This window comes from Lemur catta, chromosome 11 (assembly GCF_020740605.2).
Source record: "Lemur catta isolate mLemCat1 chromosome 11, mLemCat1.pri, whole genome shotgun sequence".
NCBI classification, from domain to species: Eukaryota; Metazoa; Chordata; class Mammalia; order Primates; family Lemuridae; genus Lemur; species Lemur catta.
The window spans coordinates 69,431,317-69,448,108 of record NC_059138.1 but is presented as its reverse complement, the minus strand read 5'-3'; the positions used below and the strand labels follow the sequence as shown (position 1 = coordinate 69,448,108).

General features: G+C 36.9%; 1 protein-coding gene across 2 annotated transcripts in view; it reads left to right on the top strand.

Annotated features, from left to right (window-relative positions):
- RAPGEF5 (Rap guanine nucleotide exchange factor 5) overlaps positions 1 to 16,792 on the top strand; it is a 210,741-nt gene that overhangs the window by 70,462 nt on the left and 123,487 nt on the right. For both annotated transcript variants that reach the window (XM_045564354.1, XM_045564355.1), the window contains one exon: positions 9,685 to 9,733. In XM_045564354.1, coding sequence (XP_045420310.1) covers positions 9,685 to 9,733 — 49 coding nt within the window. The remainder of the gene's footprint in view (positions 1 to 9,684; positions 9,734 to 16,792) is intronic.

Below are 16,792 nucleotides of genomic sequence, written 5' to 3'. Positions count from 1 at the left end.
TTCCAAGCCTGAGAAGGATTCACTGTGTCATTGCTGGCTCTGAGATGAAGGAGCCTGTGTGCAAGGACCAGAAAGGCATCTAGGAGCTAAGGCAGCTTCTAGGTGACAGTCAGCAAGGCAGCAGGTACCTCAGTCCTACAGACATGAGAACTGGATTCTGCCAAGGACCTGAACGAGCTTGGAAGCACATTTCCCCCCAGAACCTCCAGTAAGGAATGCAGCCCAGAGGATGCCTTGATTGTGGCCTTTTGGGAGAGGCCTGGTGAGAAGCAGAGGACCCATTTGAGCCATGCTGTCCCTGGACTTTTGACCCACATAAATGTGAGATAATAAGTAGATATCTTTGAGGCAGTAAAATGGGTGGTGATTTGCTATGGCAGGGATATAAAATTAAGACACATTCCTTGTTGAATGCATAGTCCCTTGATTCATAATACAGCAGTCATTCTTTGAATGTCAAAAGTTGCCAGGCCACAACTAGTTAAGTTGATTGACACCTCTGAAGTTTCAAAGTGAATTTCTAAAACTAAAGTCTGTCCTTCATACATTTATAAAAGCTTCAGAATTCTGAAATTCTAAAAGTTCGTTAAAGTAAATTTTGAAAATACAAGCTCTTTAAGCACTGTTTACAACTTTTTGCTGAAATATTTCAGTCCCTTTTATGTTAGTGGCAATGGGGTGGGCAAGGGAGGTGGAATGTAGTAAGTGGAGGCGAGACTGATTGTCAGGGAGTTTATAATTTAGGTGGGAAGAAGGGGCTTAAACATACAATATTAAAGCAACTAAAGACTGGATACATTGTTTCTTCTGTTGTTCAGCCCGATGGTATTAGCTGCAATAATGTGATTGTGAATGCTCAGTAGCACTTACTCTGTGTCAGGCACTGTTCCAGATGCTTTGTACGTATTAACTCATTAAATCTCACAACAGTCCTATGAGGTAGAGGACTATGACTCTCGAGTCCTACAGCTCCTCTCAAGGTTGGAGTAAAATAACTGGGGATTTTCTATTCCTATTTTAGATTTTTGGATCCTAAGTTCTGAATCTTGTTCTTTCAGGAAGCCCTCACACAGTAGCAGTTTTTATAGAACATTCTAGTTAGAACATCTTAGTTGATTTGGGTTTATCCCAATATCAATGTTTCTAATGTAACATCCCTACAAGGTTCTGCAGGAATTTATCCCTGCAAGAGGGAGACCCCTACCGTAGAAGATCCCTAGAATGTCTGGGACTTGACTGTTGATATAGTTATGCTATTGCTGTAGTTTATAACCTTACCTCTAAAAAGCACAAGGATTGAAAAAAGACAAGAATGATGTGGAATATGGAATAAAAGGCATTGTCAGGCATGAGTTTGCAAATTACATTATGTCTTTGAAAACACTTTGTTAAATTATATCATGTAAATCCATTGGAGAATTATTTGCAATGTTATATAGATTGAAAAATATTCTGTGCTTATCAGAAAATGGGAAAAAGTAACTGGAGATTTAAAAACTAAAAACTTAATGATATAAACATAATGAATGTTTTATTTCAGTATTATAGCAAAATCAGAATGTCCAATATGTACTTGTTTCCTTAAAATATATTTTTATATATTTACACATAAAATAAATTTATTATTTGTGTATGAATTATTATGTATCAGGAAATCCATGTTGATCAGCAGTTAGGGCTTTGGAGAAATCACTGATCAGAGGTTGTAAGACCAGCTTTGAAAACCAAAGCAGATATATCTGTTCTTTTGAAAAGATGTTAGTTTCATTAGCTTGCTCTTTTGAGACTTTTCAAACATCTGCACCTTTTCCTGCTCTTTGTACCAAGAAATTCATGAGATTTCCACAACAAAATGGCTTCCAACAGTTATTTTCATCCTTTTGTTCAGATTTGTACCACCTTTCTCTCTGTCAGGTGGATTAGATGGCCGTAAGATCACCAACTGTTTGCAGAATAACAGATGTCACCACCACCACCCAGGTGACGTGAAGAACCCCCATGTTCTCTTTTGCTAGTGGGGTGGTTAGGAAAGGAGGCATTTATAAGACAAATCTTTAAAACAATTCCTTAGTCAGGGCACTTCTGATATTTATCTTCTCCTATAAAGCATCTTCTATTAAATCTCATATAATAGACCATTTCCACTGTGGACAGCTCTGGCTTTTTAAAAGTGCTTAGGTTGGGCTAAAACATGCCTTTTGGTAACTTCTCTTCATTGGTCTGAATTTCACCCTCAAACTTCCAAGTATTTGAAGTTAATGATCATCTTTCCCCTAAATCTTCTCTCTTTAGTATCAACTCTAAACATTTTACTGTGTTCTTGATCACAAACGTAGGAATGGTGCCAGGAGCCAGGGTCAGAATGATGAATACATGAGTGCATTTCAGCGGGTTTATGATCTAGTGTTGGAGGCCCCTAGCTAGTGAGATTTCACTAGCCTGTGGTAAGTCCTGTGACTGGGTTAAGTATAGAATGCTATTGGAGTGTAAACAGGACTTCACACAGGGGAGGTGAGTAGTGCTCAGATGATGATAACTAAGTTGGGACCTGGAGGACAAATAGGTGACAGCCACACAAAGTGCAGAGATGGAGAGGCATTCCAGACAGAGCACGTGGAAAGGCCCAGAGTGAAGAAAGAACATAATAGTCCATTCATAGAATTGTGTTATATTTCACAAAGCCTGGAGCATGGATTTTTTTCTTGAGCATAGATTTTGAAAGGAGGAGTGGAGATAGACATGATACTGAAGACCAAACCAGAAGAATACTATATACGCAGCATATACAATATCAAGACATTGGGCTCTGTCATAGCATCATGGGGAAGTCTTTGAAGAATTTTTCAGGAAAAGAAGTAATATTATAAAATTTATATTTTAGGATGATCAGTCTGGCTGTGGAGTAAAGAATGATGTAGGATGAAGGGAGATAAATTAGAGACAGTGGTCTGCCTGGGAGAAGATGTTGGGCTGAGCCAAATCAAGGGTATCTCACTTCCTGGCTTGGGACTATGGGTTTGTGGTCGTACCATTCACTGACTGGATATATGGGAATGGAGGAGATTCGTAGAGTGGAGGCAAGTGGTAAGAAAGTGACTTCACTTTTGGGGATGTTGAGTTTGAGTATTAGTAGGGCTTTCAGGTTCAGAAGGTGGATGGATACGGGGCTGTAGGGCCCAGGAGATCTGCACTAGAGATGCAGATATAATTGAAGGCATGTGAGTGAAGGGAAAGAGAAGGTCAGGAGGGCTGAGGATAGATCACTAAGGAACATCAGGTTTTTTTGAAAAGGCAGAGGAAAAGGGGGGAGCCTTGGGAGAAGAGAAGTGGTAGACAGAGAGGAAAGAGAAAGCCTGGATTATGTGATGTCATGGAATCCCAGTGGTTAAAAAGAAGGGAATGGTTAACTGTGTCAGGTTGTACAGAGAGGACAAGGTGAGGACTGCTGTATCTGTTGAGTTGAGCTGCAGGAGGTGACTATCTCCTGGTTGTCCTCCTGTGGATACTGTCTACTGCTCATCAACCTTAACAAATGGTACCCCAAATCTAATACAATCCAGATGTTGATCTTTCCGAAGTTCATTATTTTCTTCTGTGACCTGAATGTCATACCTCTAATAATATTCCCAAAAACATAACAATCCATTCTAAGTAATCCCATTCCCATTGTTAACTCATAGTATGCTTGTGATAGACTAAAGCTATCAGATCTTTTTAATGTGAACCTCTGTCAAACCAGATGTATGTGTATCAGACTTAAATAACAGACATTTAAAATTTAAGTGTAGGGCTTTATTCCAGTTCATTTTGTTAGTTTCAAGCCACTTCTATATATGTTCATCTTTGAATGACCAGCTATTGTCTCAGTTATAATAAAATTAATAAGCATAACTATGCACTCAACAAAAAAAGTCTATTAAAGAGATTTAAAAGATATCCCTAAGTGCCTTGGAACAGAAGCATTAGTATATTTTATCATGCCAGCATGCTTAACAAACACCTCTTTGATGTAGTGACAGCAATTATTGGGGAAACAAGTATTTGATAAATAAACTGTGAGGTGGGGAACAATAGTGTCTAGGCAGATATATAAGCTTCTTAATTTTCTAATTATTGGTTGACAGTAACAGGATTGGCAAGATTATCTGTGTGTCAGACTTGTGGTGATATTAGCCGTTCAGAACAGAATAATCAATTTGGAAATAGGAAAACAGGCTTCTGAGAAACAAAGAAAATTGTTACTTAGCCCACGGGTTACTCCTTTCAGAAGAGAAAAACCATCATTGCTCAGTTGGTGTCTTGTATAAAAACATATTGATTGAGAAGGATATTTGTATATTTTTTCTAGAGTTCTTAAAGTCCATATTACCTAAAAATGTTATAGTGATGTAAAAGTTGAATATGTTTGGGAATAAAAACATGGAAGAGTATTGGATTATGTTTCTTCTTACGTTTAATTTAGGAAATTGAGCAAAATGGATTGTATGTTTTAAAAACATTTCTATTGTGGTATGAAAATTTAAATGTTGCTAAGATCAATAGGTTTACTAAAAACCTTTAGGAAATTTGTGAATTGGCGATTCTGTTTAAAATTAGTTTGTAAGGACGACTCTTCGGTTACTAAGACCTTTGCGAATATCTTTCCTCCCAAAATGACTTTCCCTCCAGATTTATGCTTTGTTTTCAAGGGCCTCTTCTTTCAGGAAGGTTGTGCATGTCTTCTCAGTTAACCTCTCCCGCAGAGATCCTCTCTGGCACTCAGAGTTTGCATTTGATGCTTTCTGTTGCCTCTTGAGTCTTAGCTTTGATACAAAACAGCTTTGTGAGCATTTGGTTTTTGAGGCAGAAGGTACTATTAAAGTGCCAGCAAAAAAAAGAAGACAGAACACTGGACATAAGACTGGCTCTGATTCTTACTGAATGTCAAGGCTGTTTTGTGAACAGCCATGCTGGTTATTGAAAATAGAAAGCCAAAACATTTCAACATGTTTCTGACTCTAGTTTCTGATGGCTAACCAGGGGAGAGGGAAAAATTGGGGATGTGTTTTATCAGTCCCTTATTCATCCTCTATTTAAATATTCCCCAGGCAAATATAACCCTCAGCTGCATGCGTTTTGAATTATATAGTTTTTTTTTAATATTGAGTGAACTATATTTTAAATTAAAGTTGAAGCTTCTTAAAAAGCTTTCTTGTAATTTTCCTTGTACTTGAGTAGATCCTGTTTCTCAAACTGCGGTTGCAGTAAGTGAATCTTATCAGTTGATTGGATTATATATAGCATGATTTTATTGTGTATATTAAAAAGCGAAGGCCATGTTCCCTTACAAACGAATTGAATTAGAGGAGGACAAAATAAAAAGTAAAGATTGATTGTTGGTTGAAATGATTATAAGACTGAAGTATAATCTTGGGGATATATTCCTGAATCTTGGGGAAACTAAGCTATCTTGTTGAATAGAGCAATGGTTCGTCACCCTGGATGCAACCTGGAATCACAGACGAAGCTCAGAAACAACAACAGGTACTGACACCTGGGGTCTCTCCCCCAGAGATTCTGATTTGGTTGGGGCCCAACTATCAGTATTTTTTTAAACCTCTCCAATCGATTCTACTGTGCTGTTAGGTTTGAAAACTGCTGAAATGGATGAAAATCTAAGCTATTTTAAAAGAGCATTTCTTAGCAGAGAAAAAGTAGTGACTAAATGGCAACTGGAGAAAAGAAAACATGAGGAGAAGATGAGGAAGAGAAACTTCTAGTGTGAAATTAATAGAGGTTTACCATTCCTTATTCATAGTTCTGAAATAGAAAAGCTCTGAGAAACAAAAAGTTTTTTCATAAAAAACTTGGTGGCAAAATCTAACCAAAAGTGAACATATTTGGTGGCAAAGCCTGAGGCTTTTCCTAGTCTTCCTTTGTCCCATTTAGCATGAATCATCGTACATTTCATTGCAGAAATATTAATGTGTCTGATTACAAGTTGCTGCAGACCTCACTGAGGAGACCTTTCTGAAATATATAAAATTTTGACTTCTAAAATACATCTAACCCCAGGGAGTTCAGAAAAGGAGTTATAGATCATAGCAGGGAAGGGTTACGATAGGAAAATCCAAGGTAATAATTTACTCTTCCTGTCAGATTAGGAACAATGCATTTTTTCTAATTACATCGGCAGTAGTTGAGCATCCTCATTGGATAAAAACAATGGCCAATATTGGAACATGGTTCTACTATGTTTGAAATATTTCTCGAGCCTAATCTGAGAAGGTGGTTCCATCTCAGACATGGTGAGAGACACTCAGGTTAACTGATGACATATGTAGGTAGATGGAAAATCACTGTCCTATAAAGGATTCTTCAGCATAATAAACTACCCCAGAATCTAGAGATTTGAAACAACACGTATTTATTATGTCAGGAATTCAGGAGCATCTTAGCTGGGTGGTTCCTGCCCAGGGTGTCTCAGGGGGTTTTGGTCAGAATGCCAGCCAGGACCTCAGTCACCTGAAGGTCAATTGGCACTGAAATTGGTATTTCTTTTCCAGTGCCAACAGGTCCCTTATTAGTACATAAACAAAATTGTAGTCTCTGTTTATGCAATTGCTCAGAGTTTTAGTTTTCAATATAAACATAACAATTATTTGCAAAGGAGGCTTTGAGTCCTTCTAACAAGTTCTGAGGATTTCTACTGGGAGTATCTTATGACCGGGGAATGCCTTCTCTTTGAATTTTCATTGTCCTCCCTCAGGAGGTTTTTCTCTCCCCTATGTCCTTTTTGTATTCTCTTAAGAGGTGCCTCTGTATCCACCTCTTATGTGTCAATGAATGAATGATATCAATTACCCTGGATAACGGGAAGAAAAGACAGGTCCCTGTCTCCATGGAGCTTCCAGCCAACAGATAAACATTAGTCCCACAATTTTAAATGACTAATTAAATGATTGCTAATGCATTTAAAAAACAGAAAGGAAGTGTGGGGATGCTATAGAAGCGTATAATGGGATCTCACCACATTTGTTTTTTGCTTAATCAGCACTTTCTTTCCCCTTTGTGTTTTGTAGGAAGGCTAACCTACTTTTGGGTTTTTTGTCCAAAATCTTTGCCCTCCTAGGGCAGAAACATGGAAGTATTCTGTATCCCACCCTGCACAAAACACTCATTTCCTCCCACTTGCAGAGGTTCAGAGGCTGTCATGTAGTAGAGTACTCTCATTTATTTTATGTCAAAAAGGCACTTAGGTTCCATCTGAATTAAACTGTGAAATTCTTCTTGCTGCACATCTCTCACCTTCCTGGTGCCTTCAACATGCTCCATTGTTTTCTTGCTCATCCTATTCCTCCCTTTCTTTCCCTATCAAATCTTTGAAGAGACGTAGTGTTATACCAAGGTGGGAATATAGCACCTTCCTTTTCTGAGCTATTTATATTTGGAGCATTATTTCTAATTGGAGAAGGAAAGACCGAGGATCCTATGTAACAGTGGTCTCCAACCTTTCTGGCACCAGAGACTGGTTTCATGGAAGAGAATTTTTTCACAGACAGGGGAGAGGAGCATGCAGGGGATGGTTTCAGGATGATTCAAGTGCATTCCATTTATTGTGCAGTCAGACCTCTCTGCTAATGATAATCTGTATTTGCAGCCGCTCCCTAGTGCCAGTGTCACTGCCTCAGCTCCACCTCAGATCATCAGGCATTAGATTCTCATAAGGAGCTGCAACTTAGGTCCCTCACATGCGCAGTTTACAGTAGGGTTTATGCTCTTATGAGATTCTAATGCCGGCTGATCTGACAGGAGGTGGAGTTTTTGCTGTGATGCAAGTGATGGGGAGCAGCTATAAATACAGATGAAGCTTTGCTTACTTGCCCACTGCTTACCTTCTGCTGTGTGGCCCAGTTCCTAACAGGCCTTGGACTGGTACCAGTCCTCAGCCTGGGGGTTGGGGACTGCAGCTGTAAAGGGAATTCAGATATGGAAAATGGAAAGAGGATGATGGAGATGACTGTTTTTGATCCTCAGTGAGCAAATTAAGTGATCCACCTCATGCATCATTCTCCGTCTCTGCTTTCTTCCTATCTGTGAACCATGGTGGTGTCTTTACTTTGAGCTCTTAGCATCGGGAAGCCATTGACAAGGTCCCAGTGAATGTTTATAATCTGCATCTTTGCCCCACCCCCAAATATTTGTGACACTGTGAAGGAGGAAAATCCTAAAAAGGGATGGTAATATTATGCTGTGATAAACTTTATAAACAATTTAAAATATATAAAATATGCAATAATTGATATTTTTATTTTGTTGCTTTCTTATTTATTTGCGTACACACACAAGTACTTATAAAGCCCTTCCTGTGGTCGCTCATCAGTTCTATTTGCCCCAGACCTCTTTTCCCGTAAGTTCTTTAACTGTAAACTTTCCAGCTGTGAGCATTTTCAGAGCCCAGACTCCCAAGGTTGGAGAGGGACTCATTGTCTTCTCACTATTCTATAGTTTTCCTGAGAGAGAGAGAGTCTTACGGTATCAATCAGCTAAATCAAGAGTGTGCACTTTTAAATAGCATTCACACTAGCCCATCAGGGACAGCACGGTGCCTGGGGCAGGCTGCCTTCTTCAGGGGTGATATCTGGCCTTTGGCAAAGCAGTCTAGGTGGAGTCTCGGCATCTAGCACATTGTTACTCCCACCTTCCAGTAAATGAATAGAAATTAAATTAATTTAAATAGCAAACTGCACTTTAACCTTGAACTCCCATGTCCTTTCTTTAAAGTGTCATTGCTGTAATATATTCAGGGGCATGACCCTCTCAGACGTCTCACCATCACCACCTCCAAACACCTGAGCACACAAACTTCTCAGCCTAAGGGAGGGACTGTGCCCTGAAGCGGAGGGAGCTTTCTCATTATGGAATTTTTATTGCTACCAAACATAGATTTCCCAAAGATTATCCTCATGTTATCTTTAAAGGTGACTATCTTTTTTGTCACTGCATGTTTGCCTTTGAGAATGGTTTCAAGGAAGGATTTAAGCCTTCCAAGTGGGAAGGGTGAGAGGACGTGTAAGCACTAAAAACTCTGGACAACTAAGTGGGATTTAAGACATGTAGGGTTTTAAAAGTCATCTAGTCTATTCCCATTTCACCTGCCCTGTGAGTTGATGGCACTTGCTTTTAGGTGGCCTGTTGTGCAAGTTGGGTGCTGTAAACCTGACAGGCTGACGGTGAACGTTCATTGTGCTTGAGCAGAGCCAGGATTGCCTATCTCAGCTTTCCTAGAATTTCTGTATAAACTAGCATCTTTGTGGGATAAATAACATTTAATATTTGGGTTACAGTATCATGTATATTTTAATTTAATTCATATTTACATTATATATGAATGTTACATAGTTATGTTTTTGAGGTACTTCCCATTGTGGCATGTACACTAATGTTTGGCAATGTATACATTTTGACAACTATCTAACTTTTTTAAAGGTAACTCAAGACAATTATTCTAGATTTTTTGCCTAAAATTCCTATGCTGAGGTTTTTCCAACCAAGCAAAAACCAAAAAAGTGATGGCAACAAACCTAGGTTTAATTGCGACAGCTCTTAATTTGAGTTGTATATCTATTAATAAAAACAAAGTACTGTTTTTGATAGCTACTTCTTTCTTCTTCTAATTTGATTTTCCCCCTAATATTTTATTAGGTGCAGAGAGAGCTTGCAGCTGTTATTGCTTTGAAAGCAAGGAAGTCTGGTGAGTAGTCTTTTATGGAGCTGGAGGAAGATTTTAATTCTTTGGGGATATTTCTCATATCATCTGGTAGTGTGCAGTTGAGTGTATCTCAGGAAGCTATGGTGTAGAATGCAAAGAAGTATCACCATTTGTTTTTAAGATCATTTATTCTACCACTGAAATAGCACAGGATGTTTTATATAGTTCTGTAAGGTAAAATTTCACTGTTTGGCTCTAATTTATCCTAGATTTCAAGAAAAAATGAAATTTAAAATTAAAAATATGTAGTCCACTGCAACTATGAAAAGGATCTAAGTACATGATAAAAACAAGCAAACCACCTTGTGTTATGTATCTTAATGACAGAGGACAATGAATACTATAGAGTTGGTCTTTTTTTAAGGCTATTTTTTTTTAATCTCAAAGTAGTTTCTTCTAAAAATAATTTGTTTAATGATGTTTCAAAGCAAAGATTTTTCATAGGACTGATTTATGGGTCTGATTCCTCATACCTATAGGATATAATCTGTGGAATACGTGGAAAGGAAAAGGGGGCTTTCAAATAAATTTTAAAGGAGAAAAGAACATACCCTGATGGAATTCAATATGAAATGGAGACTCACTGAAGTAGAAAAATGCTTGATTTAGAGAGTAGGAATGTCAGAAGGAGACATCCTTTGCTGTTCCTCTCTGTTCAGAGGGAAGAGGTCAGGGCTGAGTGGAATGAAAATCAGAAGGGAATTACTTCTTGGATAATGTTAAACTAGAATAAGACTTTTCAGGTGGAAAGACTGTGACAAAATCAAAATGATAACGAAACTTGAAGAAATAAATGGAACAGAAATATCTCAAGAATGAACCATATATTCTACATCTTTGTTTTTCCAGTTATAAACTCTTAAGAAGTTGCATTTCTGTTAGTTACTATTTCAGTCAAACACACCTTGGTGCAAATTAGCTTATTATATTCACTCTACTCTCTTTGTTGGTTTGGCGGATTTTGAGGACACAGAGACTGGATGTTGTAAAGGTGGTGGAGAGGAGGATGCACAGAACAGCAATCTGGGGTGTTGAGCAGAGGGCGGCATGCACAGGGCTTCTCAGTGAACAGCATTATATTTGCAGAGGTGGAAGCCAACATGGAGAAAGGACATCAATATAAAGATCGTAGGAAGGAAATGCAGATCAAAACCACAATCAGGCAGCAGCTCATCTCAGTTACAATGGCTATTATCAAAAAGACAAAACATAACAGATGCTGTTGAGGATATGGAGAGAGGGGAGCTCTCATATACACTGCTGGTGGGAACATAAATTAGTACAGCCACTATGGAAAACAGTATGGAGTTTCCTTAAAAAAACTAAAAATAAAACTATCAATATGATCCAGCAACTCCACTGCTGGGAGTATATCCAAAATAAAGGAAATCTGTATATTGAAGAGATATCTGCACTCCCATGTTTATTGCAGCAGTTTTCACAATAGCTAAGATCTGATATCAACCCAAGTGTCCATCAAGAGATGAATGGATAAAGAAATGTGGTATATATAAACAATAGAATACTATTCAGCCATAAAAAAGCATGGCATTCTGTCATTTGCAACAACATGGATGAACCTGGAGGACATTATGTTAAATGACATAAGCCAGGCACAGAAAGAAACAGATCACATGTTCTCACTCTCATGTAGGCACTAGAAAAGTTGTTTTCATACAGATAGAGTATAGAATGATGGTTACCCGGGTGTGGGAGTGGGGGATGGGGTTGCATAAAGAGAGGTTGGTTAATGGGTACAAAAATGCAGCTAGATAAAAGGAGTAAGTTCTAGTGCTCAATAGCATAGTAGGGTGAGTATAAATATCAATAAATTATCGTTTATTTCAAAATAGCTAGAAGAGAAGATTTGGAATGTTCTTAAAACAAAGGAATAAGTGTTTGAGGAGACAGATATCCCAATTACCCTGATTTGATCACTACATATTATTTGCATATATCAAAATATCACATCTACTCAATAAATATGTACAATTATTATTTATCACAAAATGCAACTCTAAAAAAAGTTTGTAGGAGGGAGGGCCTAGAAATAAATTGTGCTGGAGCTGCTCTTGATTCTTGTCACGATAAGCAGACAAAATATATAGTCTGTACAAGTTGGGGTGGCAGTGCCTTGGAGTATAGGATATGATTTTTTAAAGTTTCAGAACAAGGCAGGGAAGTAATCAAAAACTTACAGTGTGTCATTGCCAGAGAAAGACAGAACAAGTCAATACAGACAGGGAAGCTGGAGAAGGGTGTGGCTGCTTTACACAGAGTGGGATGGGAAGGCCTCTGACAGGGGGACATTTGAGCCAAGACCTGAAGGCAGTGTGGGAGTGAGCCTTGTGGATGTGCACAAGAGCCTTTGGGCAGAGGCGTTACATCAGATGGGTTGGAGAGGCAGCAAGGTGGCAAGCGTGGCTGGAGGCAAGTGGACGAGGCGGACAGAGGTAGGTTTTGATGTCAGACTAAGAAGTTTGAACATTCTGGAGGTGAAGGGAAAGAAAGGTGAGTGAGTAAGACCCATACGTGTTAGGTTGTACAAATAAAAGATTGGTGTGAAGTCAATGTTATTTTGCCTTGATGTCACCGTATGAGATTAGCATATGTTTTCCTTGCTTATTTGATCTATGGAACTTGGAATGTGAATACAATTTTGGCAGCTTGTCAGGGACAAAGTGAAGTGATCTCACACTCATGTACTAATGACGGGACATAAATTCATAGTTATTTAGGAAAGCAATTGTTTGATATATTCCAGTGTCCCTAACTCTATGACCTAATAACTCTATGGCTAGAGGTCTGACTATAGGACATAATCAGAGATGCATGTGATGATTAAGATAGAAAATATCTATTTTGTTGCCTTTTTTTTTAGCATGAAGAAAGTGGTAACAATCCTTAAGTCCCCACCATATGGAAATGGTAAAATTGATAGATTGATGGGATGGAATATTAAACAACTTTTAAAATGACGTTTAGAAAAAATTAATCTAGTAAAATGTTCAGTGAAAAAAATTGTATATGGTAGCTTGTATTCTCTTTTTCAGGATGAAAATAGCTTCATTTTTTTTCACTGTTATAGTAGAGCATGCTCATTGAAAAACACTTTTGAAATACATGAATGTGTAGACAAAAAATTGAAAAATCATGTATCATCTCACCAACATAGAAACCACAAATACTCTTTTGTTGTATATATTTCCAGACATTTTTCTATTATGCATATATTAGATGTTATGTATTAACATGCATATTTTATAAAAGTGGGATTATCTCATATGTGTTCTTTTGAGATAATTGTATTATAGATTTACACACAGTTGTAATAAATAACACAAACAAATCCGGAGTACCTTTTACCCAAGTTCTCCCAATAGTAACATTTTGTAGTTACTATAATACAGTATCACAAGTAGGATGTTAATGTTTCCATCACTACAAGGTTCACTCATGTTGCTCCTTTATAACTACACTGGCTTTCTATCTACCTCTATTCCATTCTTAACCCCTGGCAATCGTTACTCAGTTTTTTATTTCTGTCATTTATAAAATATTATACAAGTAGAGTCAAACAGTATGTAACCTTGTGGAACTGCCTTTTTTCACCTGGCATGATTTTCTGAAGATTCACTCAGATTGTTTTGTGTATCGATAGTTCGTTCCTTTTTATTGCTGAAAAGTATTAAATGGTATGAATGTACCATAGTACTTTTAACCATCCATCCATTGAAGGCCCTGTGGGTTGTTCCTAGTATTTTACAAATGAAGCTGCTACAAATATTTGTGTATAGGGGTTTTTTTGTGTGTGAGCCTAAGTCTTCATTTCCCTGGAATAAATATCTAGGACTATAATTGCTGGGTTGTATGGTAGCTGCATGTTTAGTTGTTTGAGAAACAGCTAAATTGTTTTCCAGAGTTGCTATGTCATTTTACACTCTCTCTAGCAATCTAAAAGTGATCCAGGTTCTCTGAATCCTTGCCTGAATTTGACATAATCACTTTTTTTCTATTTTAGCCATTCTGATAGGTGTGTAGTGATAGCTCATTACAGTTTTAATTTGCATTTCCCTGATGGCTAATGATGTCCAACAAATTTTCATGTGCTTATTTTGCCATCTGAATGTTGTCTTTGGGGAAATGATTGTTAATATCTTTTGCCCATTTTTTAATTGGATTGTTTGGGATTTTTTTACTGTTGAGTTTTAAGAGTTCTTTATATAACGTAGGTACTAGTTTTTTGTCAATATGTGGTTGGCAAATATTTTCTCCCAGTCTATAGCTTGTCTTTTTTATCCTCTCAACAGTCTTTGACAGAGCAAAGGTTTTTAATTTTGATGAAGTCCAGTTTATTAATTTTTAATGGAATTTTGTTTGTCTTTGGGTTAAAAACTCTTTGCCTGCTCTGGATCCTAAAGATTTTCTCTTATATCTTTTTTTCTCCTGAAAGTTTTATAGTTTTTTGTTTTACATGTAACTTCGTGATCCATTTTGAATTAGTTTTGATATAAGGTGTAGGTCAAGGTTCTGGGGTTTTTTGTCTGTTTTTGCCTATAAATGTATAATTGATCCAGCACCATTAGTTGAAAAGACCATCTTTCTTCCATTGAATTGTTTTATACCTTTGTCAGAAATCATGTGGGCACATTTATGTGGGTATATTTCTAGGATCTCTGTTCTGTTCCATTGAACAAAATCTGTTAGTATCCACCAACACCACAGTGTTGATTACCATAGTTATATATAAAATCCACTCTTTATAGGATTAATGTCAATAATATAAATTTGCATCATCATTTTTATTAAAGGTACATACTAGGCAATTTATTTAATTCTTGGTTGTACGTTTGGGTTTTTAAATTTTTTTCCATTATAAGTAATATATCTTTCCCTATTATTAATATTTCCTTATAATAAATTACTAAAAGTAGGATAGCTAGGTCAATAGCTAGGTGTGAACAGTGTTAAAGTTTTGTTTTTCACATTTAAGACTTTAAGTCATCTGAAATTTATTTATGTATATGGTGTGAGGTAGAGATCAAGTTTTATGTTTTACTTATGTTAAGCCAGTTAACCCAGCAGCATCCATTGTATTCTTTGCTCACTGATCTATAATGCTAACTCTGTCATATATGAAGTTTAATGTATGCTGTGCTTGGATTTATTTCTGGTGTCTGTATTCCATTGATCTGTTTACCAATCCCTGTGCCTACATTATCCTGTTTTAATTACCAAAGGTTTATATTGAGACTTTTGGGGGTAGTTGGGGTGGGTAAGGCAAGTCTCTTCTTACTTTTCTTGTTCTCTTCATCGTTTTAATTTGTCACATTCCATGAAGATCCCAAAGGGATTTTTTAAAACACATATTCAGTTTATAGATCATTACATAAATCTGACACTTTTGAGATAATGTGTTGCCATCCACAAACCTAGGATATGTTTCTCTATAAATATCTTACATGTTTTTTGTTTGAATTGTTTTTTAGGTACCTTGCAGTTTTGGTTACGATTATAAATGAGCTATTTTTTCTATTACCTTTTTTTTTTTTAAGTTGTCCTCATCTCATTATGTCATGGTTCCTCGGTCTTGGTCATTCATGAAACTTCTTTTTTTAAAAATAGACTGTATTTTTTTAGAGCAGTTTTAGTTGATAGTAAAATTGAATGTACAGAGAGTTCCTGTATGCCCTCTGCCCTACACATGCACAGTTTCCCACTATCAAAATCTCAAGTCAGAGTGGTACATTTGTAACAGTCAACGAATCTACATTGACACATTATCACCCACAGTCCATAGTTTACATAAGGCTTCACTCTTGATGTTGTACGTTTTGGAATAATACTGCATGTAGTCTTTTCCAACTGGCTTCTTTCATGGTGTGATAGTTTATTTCTTTTTAGTGCTGAATAATATTTCATTGTCTGGATATACTACAGTTTATTTATCCATTCACCTACTGAAGGATATCTTGGTTGCTTTCAAGTTTTGGCCATTATAAGTAAAGCTTCTGTAAACATCTATATGCAGGTTTTTGTGTTGATATTAGTTTTCAGCTCATTTAAGTAAATAGCAAGGAGTTTGATTGCTAGATCATGTGGTAAAAGTATGTTAAATTTTGTTAGAAACCGCTAAGTTGTCTTCCAAAGCAGTTGTACTATTTTGCATTCCCACCAGCAATGAATGAGCATTCCTGTTGCACCACATTCTTACCAGCATTTAGTATTGTCAGTATTCTGGATTTTGGCTATGCTAACGTGTGCATTGATAGCTCATTGTTTTAATTCACAATTCCCTAATGACATATGATATTGAGCATCTTTTTATGTGCTTATCTGTATATCTTCTTCAGTCAGGTGTCTGTTCAGGTCTTTTGCCAATTTTTTAGTTGGCTTATTCATTTTCTGTTGAGTTTTAGAGTTGTTTGTATATTTTGGAAATGGCCCTTTATCAGATAGGTCTTTTGCAAATATTTTCTCTCTGTGGCTTGTTTTCTCATTCTCTTTACAGTGTCTTTGCAAAACAGAAGTTTCTTTATTTTAATGAAGTCTAGCTTACAAATTATTTCTCTTATAGATCATGCCTTTGGTGTTGTATCTAAAAAGTCACTGCCAAACGCAAGGTCATCTAGATTTTCTCTTCTGTTATCAACTAGGAGTTTTATAATTTTGTGTTTTGCATTTAGGTCTGTGATCCATTTCAAATTCATTTTTGCAAAAGGTATAAGGTCTGTGCCTAGGTTCATTTTTTCTTTTTTTTTTGCATGTAGATGTCTGGTTGTTTCAGTACCATTTGTTGAAAAGACAATGACAATCTTTTCCCCATCATATTGCCTTTGTTCATAGATTTTTGTCAAAGATTCAATTGGCTCTATTTGTTTGGGTCTATTTCTGGACTCTGTATGCTTTTCCATTGATCTATTTGTCTATTCTTTTACCAATACAATAAAGCTTTATGGTAAGTGTTGGAATCAGGTAATGTCAGTCCTCCAACTTTGCTCTTCTCTTTCGACATCGTGTTGACTATCTTGAGTCTTGTCC